The sequence below is a fragment of the Vipera ursinii genome (assembly GCF_947247035.1).
Source record: "Vipera ursinii genome assembly, chromosome: 11".
NCBI classification, from domain to species: Eukaryota; Metazoa; Chordata; class Lepidosauria; order Squamata; family Viperidae; genus Vipera; species Vipera ursinii.
The window spans coordinates 8,975,294-8,997,079 of NC_139524.1; the positions used below are offsets into that span (position 1 = coordinate 8,975,294).

At 38.8% G+C, this 21,786-nt stretch overlaps 1 protein-coding gene across 3 annotated transcripts in view; it reads left to right on the top strand.

The window, feature by feature from the left end:
- ASB7 (ankyrin repeat and SOCS box containing 7) overlaps positions 1-20,388 on the top strand; it is a 38,068-nt gene extending 17,680 nt beyond the window's left edge. For all 3 annotated transcript variants that reach the window (XM_083370954.1, XM_083370952.1, XM_083370953.1), the window contains 2 exons: positions 54-659; positions 15,252-20,388. In XM_083370954.1, coding sequence (XP_083227080.1) covers positions 54-659; positions 15,252-15,391 — 746 coding nt within the window. In that variant the 3' untranslated portion in view covers positions 15,392-20,388. The remainder of the gene's footprint in view (positions 1-53; positions 660-15,251) is intronic.
- Positions 20,389-21,786: the final 1,398 nt, after the last annotated feature.

Here is a 21,786-nt window from a genome sequence, read left to right on the forward strand (position 1 = left end):
TTTCTTAGATGCTTTTACCGATACTTAACTTCTTGCGCTTTTTAAAACTCCAGCGGATCCTACAGTGAAAGACTTGATTGGCGGCTTCACTGCTCTACATTATGCAGCTATGCACGGCCGAGCCCGGATTGCACGCCTCATGCTGGAATCAGACTATCGTGTCGACATTATTAACGCAAAGAGTAACGATGGTTGGACTCCCCTTCATGTGGCGGCTCATTATGGAAGAGACTCCTTTGTCCGACTCTTGCTAGAGTTCAAGGCTGAAGTTGATCCGCTTAGCGACAAAGGGACCACCCCGCTTCAGCTTGCCATTATTCGTGAGCGGTCCAGCTGTGTCAAAATCCTCCTAGATCACAACGCCAACATTGACATTCAGAATGGCTTTCTGTTACGCTATGCCGTGATCAAAAGCAATCACACCTACTGCCGGATGTTCCTTCAAAGAGGAGCGGATACGAACTTGGGGCGTTTAGAAGATGGACAGACGCCGTTGCACTTGTCTGCTCTCAGGGACGACGTACTCTGCGCGCAGATGTTGTACAATTATGGGGCGGACACCAACACAAGGAACTATGAAGGACAGACACCGTTGGCGGTTTCAATAAGCATATCTGGAAGTAGCCGGCCTTGTTTGGATTTCTTGCAGGAAGTAACAAGTATGTATACGGGAACTCTTGCCAAAGTTTGCACTAGATCGGAGGCGGGAGTGTGGTGGTGACAAGGAGTTCTCAACTTGCAACCACAATTGAGGCCAACATTTCTTTTGCTAAGCAACACATGGGTTAAGTAAGTCTTGCCCAATTGTATGACCTTTCTTGCCACAGTTGTTAAGCGAATCACTGCAGTTGCTAAGTTGTCAAGTGAATTTGGCTTCCCCATTGACCTTGTTTGTCAGAAGGTCGCAGAAGGGGACCACGTGACCCTGGGACGCTGCGACGGTCATAAAGACATGCCAGTAGCCAAGTGCCCGGATTTTGATCATGAGGCAGCGGTTGAAAAGGGGACAAATGGTCATAAGTCCTCTTTTTCTGCACCGTTTTAGCCTTGATCGGTCACTAAATGAAAGTTTTAAGTTGAGGACTGCCTGTCTTAACAGAATGGTAGGTGTAAACCCAAATCTTTGGGGGAAATTTTCTTTCCAGCAGGCTCAGGAACTCCTCTTTATTCACGGTTTCTGCCTTCCAATACATTGAAGCGGTTGATCACTTTGGAAGGATAGCATGATGAAAAACAAAGGAGAAGTTGCAGGGCGAGATCTTCCCTAACCAGACCAGATCCTCCCAGTCAGCCTGTGATCGCATACATTGTGTGATGGTGCCATCCTTGTGTCTTGCCGAAGAAAATGTCAGGCATGACAAAAGACAGTTTGTCCCATATTTCCAGACTTTGTTGAATATGGCCAAATTAAAGGTAAAGGTAAAGGTTCCCCCGCACATGCGTGCTAGTTGTTTCCAACTCTAGGGGCTGGTGCTCATCTCCGTTTCAAAGCTGAAGAGCCAGCACTTGTCCGAGGACATCTCCGTGGTCATGTGGCCGGCATGACTAGACGCCAAAGGCGCACGGAACGCTGTTACCTTCCCACCGTAGTGGTCCCTATTTTTCTACTTGCATTTTTACGTGCTTTCGAACTGCTAGGTTGGCAGAAGCTGGGACGAGTAACAGGCGCTCACTCTGTTACGCGGCACTCGGGATTCGACCCGCCAAACTGCCGACCTTCTGATCGACAAGCTCAGCATCCTAACCCACTGAGCCACCGCGTCCCTTATATGGCCAAATTAGATGACTTCAAAAAGAGGGTTATAAAGTAGGTTTTGTTCAATATTTGTTTGAGAATGTTATATCCAAATAATCAGTATCCATTTGATATAATAATAAAAAAGTTGGAAGGAACCTTTGAGGTCATGTAGTCCAACCCCCTGCTCAGGCAGGAAACCCTATACCACTTCGGACAAATGGCTGTCCAGTCTCTTCTTAAAAACTTCCAGAGTTGGAGCATTCACCGCTTCTGGAGGCAGGTTGTTCCACTGATTAATTGTTCTAACTGTCAGAAAAATTCTCCATAGTTTTAAGTTGATCACTTAGATGAATTGATTTCAGAGACAAAAATCTTGCTAACACAAATGTTAAATCAGGCATTGTTTTAGTGGCTGAACAAACTGCAGGTTTCTCCTGAATATTCTTCATTTTCTCATTCCTTCCCTAAGCTTGTCTTTTACAATGTTATCACAGTTTGCTGATAGACGTAAATTTATAAACCTAGTTGTGTCAGGTAAGAAAAGAACAATGTAGCCCACCTCTTTTATGCACAAAGAAGCCAATTTTCACTAGTTAGTGTTAGCATGACACATTACTCACTGTCTCCCTGTGTTTAGTAGTTTAAAATTATTTAATGAGCATCTCACAGAGATTTTTGTTAAAGTTTTTCTTCTGTTAAAAATATAGGAGGAAAATGAAAGTATGTGTAAAAAATGATATTTGTAGGATGTCTGGTTAACACCACATGTACTTAATTGCTATTTATACTATAAAAGTTCCAAATCATTTTGCATTTTTTTCTAATATCAGAAAACAGATTGTTGAATATGCATGCAACTTTGCTCTAGGGAATGAATACATATTTGAACGTAGCATTTAAGAAATATTTTGGGAGGAAAGGCAGCATGTTTCCGTTTGTGCTGATTGAAAGTTCTAGGAATTTTATTCAACAAATCTGGAAAATGCCAGATTGGAAAGATCTTCTTGTGGTTCATTGAAACCATGCATTCAGTTTTAATTTAGAAACTTGAAGCATTTTTCCCCTTTGTTTTCAACTAAACAGTGTATTTTCCTGGCTATTTTAATCTTTGGGATTTGGAAAGAAATAATTTGGGGACTACATGCTGTTTTCACACACACACACACACACACACACACACACACACACACATTGAACATGATTGGTAACACATTTTTAGGATGTACACTTTTTGTTCCGTGGATAAATTTGCTCAAATCTTTTTTTTCTGCAGTTTTTCTTCCTATTTCTCCAGAATTTACTGATTTGATATTTAGCACCATTCTGTATTTTGTATTAGGGTTTTTGGGGTTTTTAAAAAAAGGGCTGAAACAGATTTTCTGGTGTCTAAATCTGTTCTGCTGTATCTAACACATAGTGATATGGACACTTCTGACTTTGTTGTACAGATAGTCCTCGTCTTACAACGCTTAATTTAGTGACCGTTGGAAGTTACAAAGGCACTGAAAAAAGTGATCTATGACTGTTTTTCACACGGCTGTTGCAGCATCCACCTGATCGCGTGATCAAAATTCATTTGCTTGGCAACTGACTCATATTTATCACAGTCGCAGTGTCCCAGGCTCATGTGATCATCTTTTGCAACACTTCTGACAAACAAAGTCAACGGGGAAGCCAGATTCATTCAACAACCGTGATATTAAATTAACTACTGCAATGATTCACTTAACAACTGCGGCAAGAAAGGGCATAATGCGGGGCAAAATTCATTTAACAACGGTTTCACTTAGCAACAGAAATTTGGGGCTCAATTGTGTCTTGTGTCAGGGACGACCTGTAATTTAAAAAAAAAATAATTAGAACACAATGCCATAATTATACTCCCATAAATTTCTAAAGCTGGCTGAATTGAAAGCTCACATCGCTCATATTCTGTTCAGTTGACTCCTTGAATTTGAGTCTTGCTTGCTTAATTTGTTTACCGTGTAATTTTATCCAATTACTATACTCTTTTTGCACTGGCGCAAACTGGAGAAGAGCCTAATGCTGGGAAAGGTTGAGGGCAAGAGAAGAAGGGGACGACAGAGAATGAGGTGGCTGGATGGAGTCACTGAAGCAGTAGGCGTGAGCTTAAAGGGACTCCAGAAGATGGTAGAGGACAGGAAGGCCTGGAGGAACGTCCATAGGGTCGCGATGGGTCGGACACGACTTCGCAACTAACAACAACAAAACTGCTGTGGCACTTTGCTGAGAATCCCCCAACAACAAATTATTTCGTAAAATACTCTCTTTCCTGTGATAGCTTGTTGCTAAAATTTATCAAAAACAGAGTGTTAAGTGTGGCTAGAGCAGGGGATCTTCAAACTTGGCCCTTTTATGACTTGTGGACTTGCAACTCCCAGAATTCCTCAGCCAGGCACGCTGGCTGAGGAATTCTGGGAGTTGAAGTCCAGAAGTCAAAAGGGCCAGTTTTGAAGACCCCTGGGCTAGAGCAAAAACTACCGTATATACTTGAGTATAAGCCGACTCGAGTATAAGCCGAGACCCCCAATTTCACCCCCAAAAACTGGAAAAAGTTGGTGACTTGAGGCTGCTTCATTCAGGCTGCTTCGTTCCGCAGCGGAAAGAAGCAGGCAGGCTGCTTCGTTCCGCAGCGGAAAGAAGCAGGCAGGCTGCTTCGTTCCGCAGCGGAAAGAAGCAGGCAGGCTGCTTCTTTCCGCTGCGGAAAGAAGGCTGCTTCTTTCCGCAGTGGAAAGAAGCAGCCTGCTTCGTTCAGGCTGCTTCGTTCCGCAGCGGAAAGAAGCAGGCAGGCTGCTTCGTTCCGCAGCGGAAAGAAGCAGGCAGGCTGCTTCGTTCCGCAGCGGAAAGAAGCAGGCAGGCTGCTTCGTTCCGCAGCGGAAAGAAGCAGGCAGGCTGCTTCTTTCCGCTGCGGAAAGAAGGCTGCTTCTTTCCGCAGCGGAAAGAAGCAGCCTGCTTCGTTCAGGCTGCTTTGTTCCGCAGCGGAAAGAAGCAGGCAGGCAAGGCACGGAGATCCGGAGACCTGCCAACGTTTGGGGAGGTTTGGGGAGGTGCCCAAACCTCCCCAAACGTCAGCAGGTCTCCGGATCTCCTCCCCAAACCTCCCCAAACGTCGGCAGGTCTCCGGATCTCCGTGCCTTGCCTGCCTGCTTCTTTCCGCTGCGGAAAGAAGCAGGCAGGCAAGGCACGGAGATCCGGAGACCTGCCGACGTTTGGGGAGGTGCCCAAACCTCCCCAAACGTCAGCAGGTCTCCGGATCTCCGTGACCTGCCTGCCTGCTTCTTTCCGCAGCGGAAAGAAGCAGGCAGGCAAGGCACGGAGATCCGGAGACCTGCCGACGTTTGGGGAGGTTTGGGGAGGTGCGCGCGCACCTCCCCAAACCTCCCCAAACTTCGGCAGGTCTCCGGACGGCGGCTGCTTGGGAGAGGTGCGCGCAATCCCGGAAGCACCAAAGCCTCGGCCGCGCACAAGTCCTTGGTAAGTTTTTTTTGTTGACTGGAGTATAAGCCGAAGTGGAATTTTTCAGCCCAAAAAGTGGGCTGAAAAATTCGGCTTATACTCAAGTATATACGGTAATTGCTGAGATAGTGAGTTATAAAATGAGTTACCAGCTTGAAACTTTGGTTAGCACCTAATAAAGAGGAACTTTTTGAGATGTCACTCAGTTTCTTTAATCACTTTCTTGGCCTTCTTTAATCTTTTTTTTCCAATGCATCGTTCTCTAAATTAACGTTAAAGATACTTTCCAGAACAGATGGAGTTAACCCAACAATGGCAAAACCCTAGTTTTATGAAAAGATTAAAACAGTCAAATGTTTCTAATAACATTTCTAAATGGAAAGCAGCATTAAGTATATTATACTTGGGCACAGCTAAAGTTGATTATTCAGTCTGGGTTGTTTTTTTTTTTGGCAGTCTGTGAGGGATGATAAACTTAATACTGAACCACCATTGATGAGCTGCACCATTATCTTAGCTTCAAATACATTCAAAGTATTGTAGGGAATAAATGTCTTTTCTCCAAATATTTGGATAATGGCATGGTCAAGTGCAGGAAATCAGGAGTTCAGGCAATTCGAATGAATATAGATTTATTGTATACTACTCTGGTGCTGGAGAAGACTCCTGCGAGTCCCTTGGACTGCAAGGCGATCAAACCGGTCAGTCCTAGAGGAGATCAACCCTGACTGCTCTTTAGAAGGCCAGATCCTGAAGCTAAAGCTCAAATACTTTGGCCACCTAATGAGGAGGAAGGACTCACTGGACAAGAGCCTAATGCTGGGAAAGATTGAGGGCAATAGAAGAAGGGGACGACAGAGAATGAGGTGGCTGGATGGAGTCACTGAAGCAGTAGGCGTGAGCTTAAATGGACTCCAGAAGATGGTAGAGGACAGGAAAGCCTGGAGGAACATTGTCCATAGGGTCGCGATGGGTCGGACACGACTTCGCAACTAACAACAACAACAGAGCTCTCCTTCTATAAGAATCTGAACTATTAATAGTCAAAGAAAATTGGCAATAGATAAGGGTCAAGGAACGTCAAGGTTGGGCTCGTAGCTTTCTGGAGTATGCTGAAGTCTTATCACCCAGACTACGTGGGTAGAGGTAGACAATTATTTTGGAATTCTGCAGTTTCTTCCATCGTCTTCTTAGGACATCAAACTAAGAGCTGCTTTAACACTAACAAATGCCATTTATAGAGATTTCTTAGCTCTGACTATGTATGGTGTTGACTTGATATCAGGCAGTGGCCTTTAGATCACATCTAAAATCTACCAGCTGTAGTCACCAGCTGTGTAAAAAAACCTCTTGTCCCCAACCAGTCTATTGGTTTTTCAGCAGATATATAGTTTGCTGAAGTTTCTCTTTAGGTTCATGAGTATATATTCTCAAATACACACACACACACACACACACACACACACACACACACACACACACAATTAAAATATAAAATTAGGTAGTGCTTGGTAGATGGAAATGCTAAGCTTTTTTTGAATAATTGGAAGGGTTTTGTTTTGTTATTACAAAAGGAGATCTTTTTCTTACAATCAAAAGAAATCATTCATGACTTTGGGAAATGTGCTGTTTCTTTAAGTCATTCTACAGCTTTTATTTCAGCATAATTTCAATGCTTTGAAACCGAGACCATCATAAAATATAATTCTATAATCAGTTGCTAGATTTACCTCTAGCTGTAAGGCTATTTCCTTTAATAAGAAATATTCAGTAGCTTAATGTTACATTAAGAATCCCGTTCTTCAGTCAAAGTTTGTGAATTTATCTTGCTTTGTAATTCTAGTGTGGGATGATTATGTAGTTCAACCTTCAAGTTCTGAATCTATTACAGGTTGTTTTTTTTTTCAACTGAGCACTGCAGAATCTGAATAGCGTGGACTATATTCTCTTGTTAGCTGATATTCAAATCTCAGTTTTAAAATAAATCATATTTTGTGAGTGGGACAGGCTTTTATATATGTTGGAGATGGATCAGACGTTTTCAGGAAAGTGACATCTTAGCTTCTCTTGGGCATGGAAATTGGAAGCTAAGCTTTCAGAATGGCATGTAGTATGTTGGGTGGGTGACTGTTAGTCAAAGCAAACTCCCTGACTATCGTATTGCAGGCACATTTTCAAAGCTTGCATGTTAGCCTCAAGAATATAACCAGGGTTTTTGTTCAGCTGGCTTCTTTGATATTGCCGTAATGCTTTTGTGTGTTTTATCACCTGACAATCCCACTACCTCCTCCTCCTCCTCCGAAGTGCCCTGTTTCAAGGGACTAAAACTTCTGGCTGCCTTTGGGTATTGCAAACATATAAAAGTGGGAAGATCAGGTGTACAAATTGTAAATGGAGCAGTGGACTTGAACACAGTGCAAAGAACCCGGCTAAGCTGTAGTTTTCTTAGGTTAGCATTTAAGCGAAATAGAAAAGGGTTGGCAGTAAAGAGGCTTTTATATAACAGGAAGTTGGATCCAATTCTAATCAGTCATATTCAGCTGCAGATTATTGAAGCTGGGTTTGAGGTTGACGCCTATCCAAAAGCATTACCTAGACGTATGCCCTATATAAGGCTGGGGGGTCTTAATTTTGGGGGCGGGGGTGTCCTTCGGCATATATTTTAAAATTCATGCAACTGCCCCAAAATGGAAGCATTGGGTTCTAGTCATCAAGGAAAGGTAATTTGCTCCCAAAATTAAATGGGAGGCAGAGGGGAGGCATAGTTTTTCTCTCCCCCTCAAAAAAAGAATTGCCACTGTTTTATGCAGGGGTCAGCAACCTTGGCTCTTTTATGACTCGTGGACTTCAACTCCCAGAATTCTGGCTCAGGAATTCTGGCAGTTGAAGTCCACGAGTCATAATAGAGCCAAGGTTGCCTACCCTTGGTCTAATACATTCCTCCCTGAAGTCTTTTTTTGAAGGGAATAGTTTTCACTGTCTCCAAACAGTAAAACAGGCAGGGGAATATCCCCTCTACCTTATGGAAAGAAAATAGGCAATACTCTGGAAAACAAACAACAAGTGTACACCAGAGCAAAAACATGTGTTACTGGGGTGGGGGGGGGGCTTCTAAATACATATTCATTCTTTGTCTGATGTATCTCATCCTTGGCCTTGTTACTTTTTCCTCATCCCTCAACTTCAGTCCCCTATCTCCAATTGTTTGCTTCACCATCTTGAGCTCTGCAGGTCAGAGGTCCCCAACCTTTTGGGCACCAGGGACCGGTTCCGTGGAGAGAAATTTTTCCGTGGACCGGAGCGGGCATGGTTTTGTGTCCTATCTACATCCCACGGATTGGTTTTTGCTTGTTTGTGCGGACCGGTTGCTGGCATGCTGCGGCCCGGTACTGATCCACGGACCGGGGTTTGGGGACCCCTGTTCTAGGTGACTGGAGAGGGTTTTCTAGGCCTTTAAAGGCACCTCGTCCCCTCCCCCAGTGGGAACTGCATTCTCTCGAAAAAGAGCACCCACTAATTGTCATGCCATCGGAATTTCTCCCAGTTCTGATAGACCTTTTGTATGTTGTGGAATAAGTTAGATTGCATAGCTGGAACCAAGTATATTATTCATGAATGCTCCATGGGTATTGCTGGTGTGGCACTGCAGTACCATCGTCGTATCCTAGGGGTGCCGCTTTAAAAAATAGGAAGAAATCCTATTTCTTTTTCATCTTTATGTTTGTGCATGACATATTTAATATTTATTTTAATATTTGTGCATGAGAAAAGGAAAGTAGGGATACAGACTGTGTATGTGCCTGAGGGTTTTTAAGTGTTTATCCTTAACGATTTAGGATAAATTCTATGAGCGTTTAGGAATAATGGAACATAATTCAAACCTAAATGTTAGTGTTTGCCTTTTTGGTTGTGTGCCACAATGTCTTTTCTCTCTATTGACAATCATGAAAAAATCAAAATAGCATAATAGATTAACTGCTCTTTAAAATAAAACAAAAAGCAATATAGGAGCATCTTTTACATGGAAGAAAACAGTCTTAAAAGTATCATATCGGTATATTCCTTTTAAAAGAAAAATTAGCCTCATGAATGCTTATGCTTCTGAATCCTTATGCAGTTACATTGCACTGTGGTTTCTTCTAAGCTCCAAAACATTTTGTTTTGCCTAACTTTGTGGCTATCTGAATGGCCAATCTAAGATAAGTGGAAAATTATCTTAATTAAAATAACTCTTACAGCAGAGAGCAAATGTACTGCAGTTGTTTATGATTTTAAAACATTTTTAGTGAGGCTTTGATATGTTTTTTGAAATTAAATACTTGCTTTTCTTGCTGAAGTAATATGCCTGGGAATAGGATAATTTTCTAATAAAAACCTTTATTATATTGAAAAGCCACAACAGGCAATTTTCCCAACTAATATGTCAATTAGAGAGAGATATAATTTTTAATGGTTAGTTTTCTACAATTAAAATAATGGTGGGTTTATGAAGGAGCAGTCCAGATCAAGGAAAGAAAATAAATACAATTATCAGTATGTGAAATGATATAAATATTTTGGTTCGATACTCTTAATTCCTGTTATCTGCTTCATAGACAATTTACCTTTTGAAATTAGGTTTTGGAGATGCCTATCATGAGCAGAAGAGGTTCAGATACTTATGTCCTGAATTGTCAAATTATTCTGTTGCCATCCTGTAAGAAGACTCCATGTTATGCCATGCTAAGTGTTTTTTGTTATGCAAGCATGAAGAAACAAGTAAAAGTTGATGTCTTTTTTGGGGGTGGGGGGAGAAATCCAGTATAGCATACTAAACTCACTTTAAAATTTTGCAGATTGCTGGATATGAAGAAAACAATAAAAACACTAAAGGTTTTTTTTTTGTTTTATTTCTCATTTTGAGCGGGGAGTTTGTTTTTGCTTTTGTAATTTACAAGGTTAGAATTAATTTGTGCAACGTCTCGGTAAAAGAAAACCTATAAATGCCGAAATTAGCAGCTTCAGGTTCCCCACCCCCTTGTTAGTCTAGAATCTTTTGCTGAACTACTAAATTCCACCTAAAATCACAAATAGTCATACTGAAGGTGACCTGTGGATGCATTTACACATTTCAAAATTTAAATTTAAAAATTAAAAGCAATGGTGTAAGATTTTATTTTACTATCGCCTGAATTTTAGCCTAAAATATACATCTAGATGTTTGTATTTTGGTTTAAATATATGCATACGGATATCATTGGCATTTCCAGCACTCTGCACAAGTTGCCGAAGTTGTGGATTTAATTGTACAAGGCACATTCTAGAAATACTAATCCAATCCATTTTATCTTTGTATTACATTTTTAATATTACTTTGTCCGAGGAAGTTGGAGGTGGACACATACCGTTTCCCCTCTTCCTTTCATCCTCATTAAACCTTAAGAAGTACTGTAAAAGACATTGATTTAGGAGAAAATGACTTACCTTGGAGGTTAAGGAATCTGAGCCTCCCCAATTAGGGACCAGTTGGCATAGCAATAACTACCTTGGTGAGCATAGTTCCCTTCCATGTTATGTGCAAGAGTTAGCGTAAGCTTCTGTTAAAATGTTTCTGCAAAGCAGGCATGCTTCATACTGAATAGAGTAATGATCAGCTAGGGAACTGATTTTATTTGCTACAAATCTAAAAAGGGAGATAATTCCAAGTAGAGAATAATTAATAGAAACAAGCAAACCAACAAAAGGGTATTTAATTTCTTGGTAACTGCTGCCTTTCTGGTAGTGTAAGCATAAAGGAAATTTAAGAGCGATAAGTGTTCCTGTTACTCACATCTTAGTTCTGCAATTTATGGCTGCTACTTTGTCTCCAATTAATTTAGCTTTGTTCTATTTTTAAAAAATCTTTGGAAGAATTAAATGTTTATGTTCAAAAATATTTGCACAGTATTTCAATCTTTTGTCAATCAATCAAAATTTCTTTTTTCTGTTATTGTACTGACTGTACACATTAGTCCTGTCAGCCTCTTGTTTTTAACAACACTTTTATTAATATTCTACAAACCCTGTTATTACCGGTCTGATGAAAACACAGATAGTAAAGGAAACTAAAGCTATCTGGTTTCGTGCTTGATCTAAAGATAAATAGCCATTTATAGAAATTCTTGCAGATTTAGTGTACTGTATATTATGTTTGCCAATTACTTAAGGAATGGGACAGAGTTATATTTTTAAGTACATTCTGTGCATCTATTCTGACCTATTGGAAATCTTTTTGACCCCTTAAAAGCAGAGAGAACTCCTTTCTCAGAATCTTAATACTGGCATTACAGTACTTAATTCTGTAGCCCTATATATGTTTCTTCCTGTATACGAGCAAGTATTATTTTCCAATTACAGTATTACATTTTCCCACAAACACGGTTGCCTGTGTCGTAAAACTACTTCCTTATGAGGAATACCAATAGCTTAGAGGTACTGGTATTGGACAATAAAAATTTTTAAATTGATTTTTTTAAAACAATACTGTTCTCACAAATCTTCCACTCTCAAATTAGTGACTGATAGCCCTTAAGGAATTTGTTGCAAAGCTGATGAACCCTGACAAAGTCTTAGTCACACTTTAAATTAGGGGAGCATTCTTTAGAAAAAAAGTAGGAATTGTAGAATTTTTAAGAATGATTTTTGTAGCATGACTTTATTTTCAATTATGTGAGGTCGCATTGTGTAGATTTCTATGTAATTTCTACAGATTTACTGAATAGTCACCTACGTTGGATAGACTAGCCTTCCTTTCAGAATATAAACTACCGTAATCACTTCTCCCGCTTATTTATTTTATTAGGTGAAATCTGTTTTAAGATTTTTTGGGGTATAGTCACATTTCACGACATTTATACATTTGTGCTGAATACCTTTATGTATCCTTTCAATTTTTTAATGTAATTTTCTACTAAGTTTGCTTCTTTTCCTCTTTGAAGTAATAGAGTATAACAAGATGGATTTTTGAGCAATTTATTATAGTTATTTTTTAATCAGATTTTATCAGTTCTTTTTATCATTCATTAATAAAAGTTTATCACAGTTATTTGACTGTTTATAGGTATATATTATAATACTGGTTGGGCATATCTTTTATTTTAAGATGAAGATATTTTCATATCTTAAGTCTTTAATGTCAAGAAAACATACAAATATCAAATCACTTGATTTGTAAAATTAAAAATAATAAATGAATTCATTAGTTCCTTCACAGTATCAAATAATTATTTTGCATACTGGCTTATGCTGTTTGAAATGTACTAACCAACAGAATCCTGCAGCCCATTTATAATAGCCTGAATAAATACAAATAGTCTAAGTCAGTCAGCAAGCAAGTTGTTTTTTTAAGTAATGAAGTAAAATACAAACATGCCAATGTTTATTATACTTCTGATACATTGTTTTTCTGATGATAATTAAGACTTAAAATTGCTACTTTCTCTTTCAGCAAATCTACTAATTTAAACTAATGAATATCATACATTTTGTAATTTTGATCCTAGTTAAATCTATCAGCTAATTTTGTGCTGTATTTTGAAAATCCTGTAACTTTTATCCTTTGTTAGAATTTCTAATATTCAGCCTCTTCCAATCTGTCTTTCATCTTTACCCTTTATCATTACTCATAACTCTAGGTTATTTTTTTCTTAATGTAGACTAACTTTTAAAACTGCACCATTTAGTTTTAATTTTATTTTCTTCTCTAAATTTTTTTTCTTGTTTCTTACTAATATCACTGTGTGTACCATTATCTTCCTAAAAATTTCACCTGTCTCCTTTGGAACTCTACCTTCAAAATCTCATTTTTATATGAATATGTTTAGTGGGGTTTTACTTGGACCCCTATTAACAAACTTTAATAATTAATAACTGACTAACAAATCAAACTGAAATATAAATTTTCATTGCATTACAGCACTGACATTGAAATCAATAACAAAATTTAAACTTTACCATCTAAACTTTACCTTCTATTCTACATTCAGATAGCATCTATGTTATTTTTACAGTTATAACCCATTATAGTTCACATTTTATATATATGGTGAATTTCACGTTTGAAGTGAATTCAAGAAAGATCACTATTGCCAAAATTGTAAATCACAAATACCTCTTTTTAAAAATCCTCTGTTGCTGTATTCTCAATATCATATCAGTTTGCAACTTTATGTAAGAATGAATGAATACACACACACACACACACACACACACACACACACACACACACACACACGGATTTTGGTGGTAGATAAATCACTTAATTGAATAAATAAAATTTTTATGTGTGCCAGTAAATTTCTTACTAGTTGTGAAAACAGTCTTCACTGTTAGCTGCCTAATAAATTCTAATAAGTGCTTTTAAAATTCCTTTTTTTAATAGATGACAAGTAATACTGATTAAATTTCTGAACTCCAGTGTCCTGTTCTGGCAGTCTTTGAAGGACGCTGCTAAGCAGCCACAGTTTTCATGTTAACGCTGCTGCTGCTGCCGTAATTTCCAACTTTATACAGTTCTTCACCAGGGCCACGTATGAAAATGGATCTCTGCAGCTTACCGTGTTCCTCTTCTCTCCATTGCGCCAACAAAAAAGTTGAAAGCTAACGATCTGCCACGGGGACCCAGGAAAATACCTCCCACATTTTATCTCTTTGAAATAAGATTGCTAGGCGCCCTTTGCACAGGATGGCTATAAGTGCATAAAATTGCCTTTGCTGAGGGAAGGGGGTGGGTGGGCTTAATGTAGCTCAAATGGACTTTTCCATTGTACCCAAATAGGAGTAGATAAGCACTGACCATTCTTTTTTTTTAATTTGGGGATAAAGTGTACTAATGAAAGCATTCCTTAAACGTGCGCTTCAAAAATGTGTCTGGGAGCAAGCAGCGTCGGCTTTATAAGACTCTTGACACCATTGTATTTCTGGATGGAAGGTGTCAGCTTTGGAAGCCTTTTAATTGTTTTACCTAATCTACTTTAATCCAACTCGGTTCTTTCCAGATTTAGCCGAAGCTCTCCGCATTACCTCTTCATCATTAGGCAGCGCTTAATTCGTCGCTTTCTTTATTTTCTTTGCTGTGACCAGATTACTAATAACATTTTACATTGACTATAAGAAAGTTCACTGGTGTGGTCTATAATCCTCCCGCTCGTCCATTCAGAAGCAACCAAGAATGAGTAAGTGCTCTAGACACCAAGGGGCAATAGATGTGTCAACTGGTGCTTAACACTGGAAATGTCCATTATTAGCACATTCCCAGGAAATGCTGTTCAGATTATCAGGAGGAAATGTCAGGACATTTAATAATCACCCTTGAGGAATTTAGTGTTAAGGGTAGATGCCCTTCCTCGCCACCCTCCTGTTTTATTCCAAGTGTTCGTTGTGTGCTTTCGGATGCCAAATGCAAGCACAGAAGCTACATAAAGCAGCACGTGCTTCACTTCTAATGTTTGTTTGGATGTGTTACTAAAGCTAGCATACGCTTGTTGCTCCGCATTGTACATTTATAAGTTATCTGGGATTGGCAGTCTTCAGGTTTTGTTTATGTAAAGTATGTGTCACGTATACTACTGTCAAAAGCGCGTATTTATAATGGAGATTGGCTTGGGAGTTATGTTTTGATGTCTTTTCTCTTGCCTTGCAGTTGGTGTGAATTTGTTTTTTGTGCAACTGTGGTGTATACAGCTCTGTTGTACAGCACCTAATTTTTTTTGAAGGACCTTTCAAGGCTCATTTCTCTAGTGTCCCACAAAAATGATTCTTAGGTTGTAGCACTAAGATCCATCTCATTTGCGTTTACCGCTAACGGACTGTCTGATAGCTTAACTAAAAAGTAAAATGTTTCCTATTAGGACAAAAAAAAACACAAAACCCTTAGCTGTTTTGTTTTACAGTTTTGGGACAACTGTTCTACAGTTTGGGTTCTTCTTGTCTGGTTTTTTCCCCCCCAATTACTCTTTTTTTTTTTAATCCACAGCCTGGTAATGAGTTATTAACGCTTGTGTCTCTTTTTTTTTTTTAGGGCAGCCTCGGAACTTGCAAGATCTCTGTCGAATTAAAATCCGCCAGTGTATAGGCCTTCAAAACCTCAGACTTCTTGACGAACTACCGATTGCCAAGGTCATGAAAGACTACTTAAAACACAAATTTGATGATATCTGACCATTTGCAAGATTTGGACAATAAGCAGGATTAGTTTGTATTCCAGATACCTTTCAAAGGCTGGTCACCTTGCACAACGTATATCCTATGCAATTTCTGATTTTTTGTTTCCCCCCCCCCCCCGAGAAGTCAGAAGGCAGGTATACAATTCCTTTTGGGTGGGGCAGGCGGGTGGGTGGAGGGGCCTGTTTTATACCAAATGCTAGGAGGTCTTAATTTTTTTTTTTTGAATTCTTGGTCCAAGTTTACAAGATTCAAGCTTTGTATACAACATTACAAATAGGGGGTTGGGTTTTATTTTGCAGGGGGGCGGGGCGGGTTTTGTTGTTGTTTTTTTTAGCATCACTTTTAAGAATGAAGAAGGAACATTGCTTGTTCAAAGGAAGTCTTCCCCATCCCTGTATAGCATGTGTAATATTTGCGAAGTGCTGAATGAATTCTAAACCAAATAAGGATCAGGCTTAAGAGCACCATCTACGTGGCATTGCGATTGTATTTCTCTTATTGGTAGAGAACCCTAGGCAGAGCCTGCTGCAAAGAACCATGTCTGTGGCAACACTGATTGGTGGATTAAGCCCTCTAGCACTATTTACACACACACACACACACACACACACACACACACACACACACACACAGAAGACCAATATGGCACCTATTTTACGCTTCATTAGTGCTGACGATTGGATTCCACGTAGACATAATTTTCTGCCCACAGGGGGGTGGTTGTTTTTTGTTTTCAAAATCATGGCTCAGGCATGTAAGTAGAGTGTTCAGAGTTTATTATAGACAAGGCGGCTCTTTGAAAACGTTGCCACCTTTTTTTAAAAAAAATAAATAAATCCCAAGTTAGATCTTTTGCATAATTATTGTACTTCAGATGTCCAAACTTCTTACCCTTCCTTTCATATATGCCGGTATGAGTGGACTGCTGTTTTTAATTAGGTTTTACACTGCTCAGATACCATTTTGGTCTCTGTGCATTACAAAAGCATTAACCGAAAACAAATTTAATTTTAAAGGCTGACGTATCCTGTTTCCATATAGTGCCTCAAGTGCAATATATCTATCTGTCTTATTTTTTATTTCCTTTTATCACACACGTGATTTTCACACATTCCTATCCTGACCTCAATGTGATGTTTGTTACTATTGGAATTGCTGCTTCCTTATAGGTTTTGGTTGTTTGTTTGTTATTACCGCCTTCCTTTCAAAGGCATCCAATTTCAAATACCGTAGCTCACATTTGAGCTGTCCTTTTTTTTTTTCATACAGCGGGCTAATTTATGGTTTTCTTAGATCAAAATCCGAGCTAGCAGTTTGTTTTTAATTTTTTTTTAACAGGGTCCATAATTTTGTTTCTCTGACATACTTCCAGCTGCTTTGATGCTAAACAGAGCCTTAGGCTATTGCAAACTTCTCCTTAACTTATTCAGGCCCTGTGAAAATCATTCACAATTCAAAATACCTGCAAATGTGAATTATACATGCACAGATCTCTGAACTATTAACCGGAAGGTCTGTAAAACTCAGTTCATAGTCAGCGTGCGAACTCTGTCCGTATATTTCACTTTTCATAGGTAGGTTAAACCTCAAGTGGTTGACTATATTCAATACACAGCTAACATCACCGCTGTGCCCTTTCTGAAGACCATATTCTCCTTGCTAGGAAAGTAATTCCTTAGTATCGCTAAAGCCAATTTCTTGGTAGCTTGAAACTAATCCTTGATTACAGCTTAGTTCTAAATATCGGCTACCGCGACTGTGTTAGATGCGTCTCTTATTTTACGGGAATTGATATCATTACAGAAATGGGATTCTGATGGTCCTTTATCAACATCTATTGATCTTGAAACGTGGAGCGTTTGGATTTTAGCTCAGATTTAGCTTGGATTATGTTGGAGAAACACTGCTGGTTCTCATGCTTGAGTGTTTCAAAGTTTACAGACATACACATGTGCCCCTCACCTCATATATCATTTTTGCCATATAATCAGTAGTTCATAAGAGCAGCACTGTATCCCTTCAGGTAAAGATCTCTCTTCTTGCTTTTAGTGGATTTTTAAGAAACGGTGATAAGCAAGGGATTTGTTCCTCCCAATTTAGCCTTGGCTTTATAAAAGCAAGCAAGAAGTTGATGGCTCAGTATATAAGGTAACAGGCTAATAGCACTCTCCCTCCCTTAAATACTTCAGTGTTTGCTAGAAGTAAGTGCAGCGATTGCTTGAAATGGCCTATGAATTTATTTATTTTTCCTTTTAAGTTGTACCATAGCCAAGTCAAGCATGCATTTGATATACTAGATGTGAATGCAGTGCTATAGGCAATAAGATAGCCATCTTCACATCAGCAAATAGTATTGTTAAGTTCCAGTCTTCTGAGAAATGTTTAAACCCTCCAGTGGTCAATCTCTTAATGTTTTTTAGGTACTTTCAATCCAGGTCCAACCCAGAAGAAATAAGTTGTGAACTGGCACAACAGATTTGCAGGTCTGAATCAGTTTGCTTGATCATCTCTTGCATTCTTGACATCCTAGTTCTCTCTATGGATGCCGAGATCCATTATAAGATGACTTTTAATTCTGCCTTGCTGCTGTGACTTTCAGAAAATATATAAATGCCATGCTGATAACAAAAGAGCTATTTAATGAAATATATAACTCTTTTTTATTTATTTGTTTGAGGTTTATGTTTTGGTTTCTCCCCATGTTTTAATACTTAACTCATTTTTATGAAGTACCTATTGAGTTATCGGTCTAAAAGTCCTAGATACCACTCTGCATGCCTTCCTGTCTGTGAAACTGTGTTGGAAAGTTTAAGACAAAGAGGGAAGGTTGAACTTTGGGTCCCAGTTGTATAGAAAATTAAGCACTTGAGTTATTTAATAACTGGGTAGTCGCCCTCCCTCTTTAGTTTTAATGTTCAGGGAATTCCACAGCATATGTACTGTGCTAATTTGAGGCTAAGAAGACAGAATGTATCATATACATGCATACCTCTGTAAAAACTCAACTGGATGAAGGGTTACAAAACAGTAGATTTTAACTTATTTGATCCAACTTACTAGACTGACAATTTGAAGAGGTGTATAATAATTTACAAAAAAGAAAATTATGAGAATTTCTGTTAAATGTTTGGGCTTAATATAAGAAAAAAATATCTGTGCTGGGCCTGTTATCTCTTATTGTATGTTTGTCAACTCTTAACGAACAGAGATTGGCAAGCACACCAAAGAAATGGACAAGCTGATGATCATTAGGAAACCACAAACCTCATTCTTTTGAAAACAGCTAGAGTTTTTTGTAAATATTTATGTTTATAGATGTACAGCAGAGTGTGTTTTTCTAGATTATTTAATTATCATATTTCTAATCTATTTACAATATTAGATACCATATTTGTTTGTTCCAAAGGCTTCTGTTTGGATTGTAATTTGTTCTCTTTCTCTCTTTCTCTCTCTCCCTTTGCTTAATTCATTACTCATGCAATGAAATACTTTGTCCTTCTGAGGACAGCATGAAAATATAGTAGCCAAATATTTGTTAATATTCAATACTTTTATGTAACATAAGGGGAAAGACCCCCATGTGGGGGTAACTTTAGTCCCTACGAATTGTGGCTTACAAATAAGAGGACACCGACAAAAACATACACTTCCCAGAAAATTCCCAATTCCTTCCCCCATTAAGGCCTTATTATACTAATGCAAAGCAGGCTTCCAACTCTTATTTCAGATTCTAGTTAAGAGCTGAATCTTGGCTTACGATTAACCACACTTAGCAATAGTATAGACGTAATGCTAAGCTTTGGTTACGGCTAAGAATAGAACGGCAAGAAAGTGTGTAAGGAGATCAGATTCCGGAGGCTGCTTCCTAATGTACTAATCTTATTGATCAGGGAACCGCTGGTCTGCCTGAAGCTTTGAAAGTTCTCTTGAAGAAAATAGGTCATTTTTCTGCTCCGGCAAGCTTCTGTTCGTTTACAGTCCTGTAAGGACTTCAGTGGTGTCATCACATGCTTGTCAGGTTTGCTACAGTGAACCAAGAGAATCTGAGACCTCAGACTGGTTTGATCAGGTCAAGTCACAACAGCCAGTGTGGGAAGGATAACGTACAATTTTGTCTCCTGTTCTGTCTTCCATGCAGCTCTCTCCATGTTAGCAATTACATAATATATTTTGTTTTTCCTTTTGTAATGTAAGGCTTTCCATTGGGTCATTTTGAATTAAAATAATTTCCCAATTCTTTTAAATTTGGTCATATCTCTCCCTCTCTCTCTCTCTCTCTCTCTCTCTCTCTCTCTCTCTCTCTCTCTCTCTCCTCTCCCCCTCCCTCCCTCAAATTAATTCTTTAAACAGGAATATTTTGTATTGTAAAGATGGAGAAGTGCCATCTCAGTGCCTGTCTTTTAGAAAATTATTATTTGGATTTATGATTTAATTTTATTATTTATTGAACATGGATTCAGCAAGTATGATCATCTACTTCAGAGCTGATATTTCACTGCTATCAAAATTGTGATGCTCTCAGATCTGGAAAGCACTTGTGTTCTGATAATTTGAGCAACTGAGTACATAAATGGAATAAATTGATTTAAATTAGTGGTCTAAATTGCCAGTATGAAATATGAGTTTGACTATTTGATTGAAATCGTGATCCTTCATTTACTAAAAGCTTTCTAATTAAAAAGAGTTTGTCCTGACATTACTGTAATTATGAAAATACTTAAAACTGATGCCCCAAAGTGAACTTTCTTTCAAGATTATAGACTGTATGCGATGGTTGCATATTTTTAGGACAAACACAACTGTTTTAAGCTTATTTTGTTCCCATAGCACAGTGATCATCGTTCACTCCTAGAGATCGCCATTGTGGAAATCAAGGTATTCTGTGGCACAGAAGGTAAATATCCATGATATGTGAGAAATGAGTCAGTAGCAAACTTGTACTATTTAATTGTCATTGTCAATTAAGGAGACTTGGCAACAACTATGATCACACAGTCAAATAAGGGGGCTGGACAACAAACATATCAGATCCTGGCTGCCACTATCAAAACATGATGTAGGTTCATAAACAATGGCACTGAATGGTTGCTGCACATGGATTCCACAAATACCCTTGGGATATAAGGGAATCGTGTTCAGATGGTGCCTGGGTCAAATAAGCTTTCCGTTTAAAACAGGCTATAAAAACAGGAGCTGTGGTGATGAGAATGCAGTATTGCAGGCTAACTCTGCCCACAGTCTGGAGTTTGATCCTGATGGGGGCAAGACGCTAACTCTGTAACCCGCTTAGAGAGGGGCTGTAAAGCACTATGAAGCGGTATCCAAGTCTTAAGTGCTACCCATTGCTATAAACATATTGGAATTCCTCACAGACACACACACAAAAAGGCATGCAAACCTCCATTTCTGATGTAGCAACTGCTCTCTAGATATATTGGAATAAACTGTGGGAGAAGGTTACTGATTCAGATCAGAGACTTTTCTGTTGACCAGCCTTAAAGGGCTCCCCAAAAAATTCATCCTGCTTCTCTTATTTCCAAGTCTCTTATCTGTGTGCTTTCTACTTGTCTGGGATTCTCTTCCTCACTACTTCAGCTGAAAAAAGCTTCAGAAAAGATGACTAATTTTAATAATTATTCCCTACTTTCAAGGTTACAGTCTAAAAGAAGATAACACCTGTATCCTGGCAGTCAATATCTCAGCTGCTCAGTGTCTGCTCTCAGCTAAGCAGTTCTTCTGTCTTTGCAGCTCTACGTCTTAGGCATTGTCAGGCCTGCCTGAAAATACTCCCATGATTTGGATATTTTCTTCTATGTCTCTTTCCCCCAAGATGATGTTGGGTGTAAATTACTAACAAAGAATTTAGGGAGGCTCCCTAAATTCTTTGTTAGTAATTTACACAAATATATGAACAGTCCAGTGTGACTACAGCCTGTTCGATGGCCTTTGAGATAAGGCTGAAAACAGGAAATAAAGATTTGCCCCATGTTTGGGGCCTAGCAAGGTAATCTAAGAGTTAACATATGACACACACACACACACACAAACACACACGTGTGTGTGTGTGTGTGTGTAAATTACTAACAATTACGGTACTATATATATATATATATATATATATATATATATATATGAAATATCCACATTGCATGTTTTTGTTCCCATTCACAGCAGACTTTTGCAGCCTTCTGAAAAGGCAAAAAGAAAGCATGCGTTTAAAAAGCAAAAGCATAAAATAATGAACTAAGCAGTAGCCATTTTGTAGAAGGAATAATTCTGAACTGCAAAATAGAAAAATAGCAGGAAGCAAAATCAGCTTTTGACTGGCTTCTAAAGCGATTGGCATGTTTTGTGGCACCATTTGATACTTTAAGTGAAAGATTACTTTG